The sequence below is a fragment of the Oncorhynchus kisutch genome, unplaced genomic scaffold (genome assembly GCF_002021735.2).
Source record: "Oncorhynchus kisutch isolate 150728-3 unplaced genomic scaffold, Okis_V2 Okis01b-Okis20b_hom, whole genome shotgun sequence".
NCBI classification, from domain to species: domain Eukaryota; kingdom Metazoa; phylum Chordata; class Actinopteri; order Salmoniformes; family Salmonidae; genus Oncorhynchus; species Oncorhynchus kisutch.
This window is the reverse complement of record NW_022261978.1, coordinates 15,840,788-15,848,165: the sequence shown is the minus strand read 5'-3', so window position 1 is coordinate 15,848,165 and position 7,378 is coordinate 15,840,788. Positions and strand designations below refer to the sequence as shown.

The window sequence follows — 7,378 nt, the reverse complement described above, 5'->3', positions numbered from 1 at the left end:
ACTTCCTAAACAGCTTTTCTTTGTTCACGCCCATTCAACATTGTTCACGGCCCATTCAACATTGTTCACGCCCATTCAACATTGTTCACGCCCATTCAACATTGTTCACGCCCATTCAACATTGTTCACGTCCATTCAACATTCAACATTGTTCACGCCCAGTTAAACCTTAGCCCCGCCGACAGATGTAAACCACCAGACAGGAGCCTCGTTTAAACCCAGCTCAAATTCAAGGCAGCAATCCTTTTGAGAACTACAGCAAAGATTATCTACACGCTTGAGCAAAAAAAAAAACATTCTGTTTCAGACTCCAACCTGTGACATGACAGACCAATCAGGAGTGTCTATCCACCCTATTACCTCAGCCAATAATGACTAGCCAGGAAGGACACTTTTTTCTCCCTCCTATAGGTCTGTGCTTTCTCCTTGGCTAAATTAGGCACGTAGCAATTGCACATTTTAATTCATATTATTAACGGATCCCAGGCCAGTTTATAATTAAATGAAAGTTAATTATGATCAAAAAGTCATTTCTGCAACAAAACAAAAACAACAACAAATATTCTTACTGCGAAGTAGGAACCTGGGTGTCCAACGCCTCAGATCCTGGAACTGGTGTCCAACGCCTCAGATCCTGGAACTGGTGTCCAACGCCTCAGATCCTGGAACTGGTGTCCAACGCCTCAGATCCTGGAACTGGTGTCCAACGCCTCAGATCCTGGAACTGGTGTCCAACGCCTCAGATCCTGGAACTGGTGTCCAACGCCTCAGATCCTGGAACTGGTGTCCAACGCCTCAGATCCTGGAACTGGTGTCCAACGCCTCAGATCCTGGAACTGGTGTCCAACGCCTCAGATCCTGGAACTGGTGTCCAACGCCTCAGATCCTGGAACTGGTGTCCAACGCCTCAGATCCTGGAACTGGTTTCCAACGCCTCAGATCCTGGAACTGGTGTCCAACGCCTCAGATCCTGGAACTGGTGTCCAACGCCTCAGATCCTGGAACTGGTGTCCAACGCCTCAGATCCTGGAACTGGTCTCCAACGTCTCAGATCCTGGAACTGGTGTCCAACGCCTCAGATCCTGGAACTGGTGTCCAACGCCTCAGATCCTGGAACTGGTGTCCAACGCCTCAGATCCTGGAACTGGTCTCCAACGCCTCAGATCCTGGAACTGATCTCAAGAGTTATGGCTAGAGTTACTAAAACGGACAGGGTATTCTAGAAATCCCTGTTGAAAGATTTCTGGATTCAGCAGGAAATGAGCATTAAATCCAGGAAACCTTCAAAACCAGGCTTTCTAGAGAACAGGGGGAATTTTAGGAAGTTAGCAGATTTGTCTTTGTTATAAAGGTATGGCTCTATAATAAGGACATTGTAATATAGATAGCATGCCTGTCGCCCTGTGACGCTGTCCGTGTCATCTATCTCAGTTACTGTTGCTATGGAGATTCCCGTGGTGTCATCATTTGATGGGTTGCCGTGACACCGGTGTAGTGCTGTGGGTTGCTTCTGTAACTAAGGAGTTCGCATGTATAGTGAGGTGGGTTGGGATGTTGTTGCTAGGCTGTAGTGGAGTATTCTGGATGCTGTTGCTATGCAGCGTTAAGGTGTAGTGTACTGTAGTAATATACGGGTTGAATGCACAGGGATCCATGGTGACTGTGTGTGTGTCCTGTGTGTGTGTCCTGTGTGTGTGTTTGTGTGTGTGTGTCCTGTGGGTGTGTCCTGTGTGTGTCTTGTGTGTGTGTCCTGTGTGTGTGTCCTGTGTGTGTTTCCTATGTGTGTGTCCTGTGTGTGTGTTTGTGTGTGTGTGTCCTGTGTGTGTGTCCTGTGTGTGTTTCCTGTGTGTGTGTCTTGTGTGTGTATCCTGTGTGTGTGTCCTGTGTGTGTGTCCTGTGTGTGTGTCCTGTGTGTGTGTTTGTGTGTGTGTGTCCTGTGTGTGTGTCCTGTGTGTTAGTTTGTGTGTGTGTGTCCTGGGTGTGTGTCCTGGGTGTGTGTCCTGTGTGTGTGTTTGTGTGTGTGTCCTGTGTGTGTTTCCTGTGTGTGTGTCTTGTGTGTGTATCCTGTGTGTGTGTCCTGTGTGTGTGTCCTGTGTGTGTGTCCTGTGTGTGTGTTTGTGTGTGTGTGTCCTGTGTGTGTGTCCTGTGTGTGTGTTTGTGTGTGTGTGTCCTGGGTGTGTGTCCTGGGTGTGTGTCCTGTGTGTGTGTTTGTGTGTGTGTCCTGTGTGTGTGTCCTGTGTGTGTATCTTGTGTGTGTGTCCTGTGTGTGTGTCCTGTGTGTGTATCCTGTGTGTGTGTCCTGTGTGTGTGTCCTGTGTGTGTGTCCTGTGTGTGTGTCATGTGTGTGTATCCTGTGTGTGTATCCTGTGTGTGTGTCCTGTGTGTGTGTCCTGTGTGTGTGTCTTGTGTGTGTGTCCTGTGTGTGTGTCCTGTGTGTGTGTCCTGTGTGTGTGTCCTGTGTGGGTGTTTGTGTGTGTGTTTGTGTGTGTGTCCTGGGTGTGTGTCCTGTGTGTGTGTCCTGTGTGGTGTTTGTGTGTGTGTTTGTGTGTGTGTCCTGGGTGTGTGTCCTGTGTGTGTGTCCTGTGTGTGTGTCCTGTGTGTGTATCTTGTGTGTGTGTCCTGTGTGGGTGTCCTGTGTGGGTGTCCTGTGTGTGTGTCCTGTGTGGGTGTCCTGTGTGTGTGTCCTGTGTGTGTGTCCTGGGTGTGTGTCCTGTGTGTGGTCTTGTGTGTGTGTCCTGTGTGGGTATCTTGTGTGTGTGTCCTGTGTGTGTGTCCTGTGTGTGTGTCCTGTGTGTGTGTCCTGTGTGGGTGTCCTGTGTGGGTGTCCTGTGTGGGTGTCCTGTGTGGGTGTCCTGTGTGGTTGTCGTGTGTGTGTGTCCTGTGTGGGTGTCCTGTGTGTGTGTTCCTGTGTGTGTGTCCTGTGTGTGTGTCCTGTGTGTGTGTCCTGTGTGGGTGAATTTCCTGAACTATAAAACACAGAGTGGATTATAATGTTTCAGAGAAGACCTAACGTATACACACACACACACACACACACACACACACAAACACACACACACACACACACCACACACACACACACACACACACACACACACACACAAACACACATAAACACACACACACACACACACACAAACACACATACACACAAACACACACACACACACACACACACACACACACACACACACACACACACACCACACACACACACACACACACACACACACACACACACACTGACAAAGCCGTCAGACATAACTATACATCATGCTAGTAGCTTCACAACTCGTATCAGGGTCTCTGTCAGAAGGATAATTGGGTTGTTGGGAATAGTTGTTGTCAACGTTCTGCCGGGAGTGTCAATCCCAAAAAAAATGTACCCCCTCTTTTGTTCAAACGGTTTATTTGCATTGAAGGAAAAAATATATCAGTATTGTATGTACTTTGTGTCAGTTCCGTTATCTCTGCTGCTAACGTAACAGAGGACAAGGGGCTTCTTACATAATACTATCCAAACAATGTGAGTCTGTAACACTTATTTTCTCTCTCTCTCTCTCTGTCTCTCCTCTCTCTCTTTTCTCTCCTCCTCTCTCTCTCTCTCTCTCTCGCTTTATTTTCTCTCTCTCTCTCTCTCTTCTCTCTCTCTCTCTCTCTCTCTCTCTCTCTCTCTCTCTCTCTCCTCTCTCTCTCGCTTTCTTTTCTCTCTCTCTCTTCTCTCTCTCTCTAGGTCTGTGGATAACTCTCCATACTACCATGCCAGACCCCCCACCTTCCCATTCAATCCGAAGACGACACCCATCACCCGACACACACACACACCCACAGAGAAGGGAAGAACATTCCATCCTCTCTTCCCTCCATCCCTCCATCATCCCTTCAAACACACTTCTGAACTCCTGCAAACTACTACCCCTCTCCCAGTCCATTCCTGGATCATTCTCCTCCCATCTCATTCGCTGTGCCTGCCCCACCCCCGGCACATCCCCGGCTTTCCCGGCTCTCCATTGGCTGACGTTGGTCACATGCTGCTGCCTGCTGCCCTCTCTGATTGGTGCAGGGGAGACATGGGACGTGGTCGCAGTGTGTCCATTCCACTGCGTCTGTCGGAACCTGTCGGACTCTCTGAGCACGCTCTGTGCAGATAAAGGCCTGCTATTTGTTCCCCCGAATGTCGATCGACGAACCGTCGAGCTCCGATTGGGTGATAACTACATCACAGAAGTGGGCGGGGCTGACTTCGCTAACATGACCGGATTGGTTGATCTGACTCTATCCCGGAACACTATCCACTCCATCCGACCAATGACGTTCTCCGATCTGGAGAGCTTGCGGAGTTTGCATTTGGACGGAAACCGCTTGACGACGCTGGGACCGAGGGACCTGTTGGGATTGGTCAATCTACAGCACCTCATCGTCAACGGTAACCAGCTGACCAGGGTGTCGGCAGAAGCGTTCAATGATTTGTTATTGACGCTGGAGGATCTGGACCTGTCTTACAATAACCTCAGATGGTGAGGAGACTTACAGCACCAAGTCTTTACACACCGACTCATTCAAGTTTTTAAAAAGTTTTAAAAACTATTTCTACATTGTAGAATAATAGTGAAGACATCAAAACTATGAAATAACACATATGGAGTCATGTAGTAACCAAAAAAAGTGTTAATTAAATAAATAAAAATTTTAAATATATTGAACATTTGAGATTCTTCAAAATAGACACCTTTTGCCATGATGACAGCTTTGCACACTCTTGGCATTCTCTCAACCAGTTTCATGAGGTAGTCAACTGGAATGCATTTAAATTAACAGATGTGCCTTGTTAAAAGTACATTTGTGGAATTTCTTTCCTTCTTAATGCGTTTGAGCCAATCAGTTGTAGTGTGACAAGGTAGGGGTGGTACACAGAAGATAGATAGATTTGGTAGAAGACCAAGTAGCCCTATTTGGTAAAAGACCAAGTCTATATTATGACAAGAACAGCTCAAATAAGCAAAGACAAATGACAGTCCATCATTACTTTAAGACATGAAGGTCAGTCAATCCAGAATATTTCAAGAACTTTGAAAGTTTCTTCAAGTGCAAAAACCATCAAGCCCTACGAGGAGGATAAGTTTATTAGCCTCAATGTTTCACAGAGTTCAAGTAACAGACACATCTCAACATCAGCTGTTCAGAGGAGACTGTGTGAATCAGACCTTCGTGGTCGAATTGCTGCAAACAAACCACTACTAAAGGACACCAATAATAAGAAGAGACTTGCTTGGGCCAGAAAACACGAGCAATGAACATTAAACCAGTGGAAATCTGTGCTTTGGTTTGATGAGTCCAAATTTGAGCTTTTTGGTTCCAACCGCTGTGGCTTTGTGAGACGCTGAGTAGGTGAATGGATGATCTCCACATGTGTGGTTCCCACCGTGAAGCATGGAGGAGGAGGTGTGATGGTGTGGGGGTGCATTGCTGGTGACACTGTCAGTGATTTATTTAGAATTCAAGGCACACTTAACTACCACAGCATTCTGCAGCGATACGCAATCCCATCTGGTTTGCGCTTAGAGGGACTACCAGGACAACGACCCAACACATCTCCAGGCTGTGTAAAGGCTATTTGACCAAGAAGGAGAGTGATGGAGTGCTGCATCAGATGACCTGGCCTCCACAATCACCCGACCTCAACCCACTTGAGATGGTTTGGGATGAGTTGGACCGCAGAATGAAGGTGCTCAGCATATGTTGGAACTCCTTCAAGACTGTTGGAAAAGCATTCCAGGTGAAACTGGTTGAGAGAATATCAAGAGTGTGCAAAGCTGTCATCGAGGCAAAAGGTGGCTACTTTGAAGAATCACCAATAGAAAATATATTTTTTCAATGTAGAAAATAGTACAAATAGAGAATAAACCTTGAATGAGTAGGTGTGTCCAAACATTTGACTGCTACTGTATATTTTGGGCAGATTTTTTGCTGAGCAATAGTCTATGATTTCTGGCATTCTTTACACTATGTTTTTTGCTATATCAACAGTCTGTGATGTCAGTATAGAAAATTATATTTATACAGAGAGTCAAATAAACGAGCTGTCCGTCCACAACGCAGGGTTCCGTGGGAGTCGATCCAGAACATGGCCAGTCTCCACACTTTGAACCTGGATCATAATCTGATAGACCACATCGCAGAGGGATGCTTTGGAGGGCTGTACAAGCTGGCTCGTCTGGATATGACCTCTAATAGGCTGAGGACCCTGCCACCTGACCCCCTGTTCGCCAGGTAGGTTACCGTAGCAACCCCCCCACCCCTCCCACCCCTCCTCCTCCAGAGTTCAGAAGTTGCTGGTTCAAGTCTTGGACTGGGCAATGAAAGACTGTGACTGAACTGGTAAAGACAGTAGACACATTATATCTACTCACCGTGTGTGACTTACCCGATAACATCATGATGATAGCAACTCTAGGGTCGTGGGTTTGATTCCAGCTATGGCCACTGATACTAACATAGTGTCGTAAGTTGCTTTTGATACTGACGGCAGATAAAGAGAATCCAACTATCCAAACATTACACATCCCTTAAGGATATGTTGGTTTTCTACATGAGTGAAGCTGAAGTTCTGTAAATATTTAATTGGCGATGCTTTTGGAAGGGTCATAATTAATTAAATTCTTGTTGTTGTTGCGGTATGAGAGTAGGCTACAGAGTAAACTGAACTGTCAAATTACTTACTTATTACAAATGACTCATTATTTTAGAATTATGTTCCAGGTCTCAGACAGGAGCCATCAGTCCCACTCCCTACAACAGCGTCATCAGTCTGAACTTCGGAGGGAACCCGCTACACTGTAACTGTGAGTTGTTATGGTTACGCAGGCTGGTCCGAGAGGACGACATGGAGACCTGCGCCACGCCCCCTCACCTGGCCGGCAGGTAAAACAGATGACAGTGTCTTTGTCCGATTCCGTTCGTTCATTACCGCGAGCTCCGATTCCTAACTCCACCAGGATGAAGATAGTCACGATAATAGATTTTATTCAGATGTTTAAATAGAGAGATATAGATACTGTGTCTCTCAGTGAATGTTAGAGTTAACCGTTCTTCTCTCTCCATCTCACCTGTCCAGGTATTTCTGGTCCATCCTTGAGGAGGAGTTCACCTGTGAGCCGCCCCTCATCACCAGACACACCCACAAGCTCTGGGTCCTGGAAGGTCAAAGGGCAACCCTGAAATGCAGAGCCATCGGCGACCCCGAACCAATCATCCATTTCGTCTCCCCCGATGATCGGATTGTGGCGAATTCCAGCCGGACGACATCGTCCCGGAATGGAACTTTGGATCTCTTCGTTACGGTTGCTAGGGATGACGGAGTGTACACGTGCATAGCGAT

At 47.0% G+C, this 7,378-nt stretch overlaps 1 protein-coding gene across 1 annotated transcript in view; it reads left to right on the top strand.

Annotated features, from left to right (window-relative positions):
• The first annotated feature begins 3,737 nt into the window (after positions 1-3,737).
• Positions 3,738-7,378, top strand: part of LOC109884929 (leucine-rich repeat and fibronectin type-III domain-containing protein 2-like) — a 23,614-nt gene continuing 19,973 nt past the window's right edge. Inside the window, exons 1-4 of the mRNA XM_031810998.1 lie at positions 3,738-4,517; positions 6,100-6,270; positions 6,760-6,921; positions 7,115-7,378. The exon at positions 7,115-7,378 is cut by the window's right edge and continues 447 nt beyond it. Coding sequence (XP_031666858.1) covers positions 3,760-4,517; positions 6,100-6,270; positions 6,760-6,921; positions 7,115-7,378 — 1,355 coding nt within the window. The 5' untranslated portion in view covers positions 3,738-3,759. The remainder of the gene's footprint in view (positions 4,518-6,099; positions 6,271-6,759; positions 6,922-7,114) is intronic.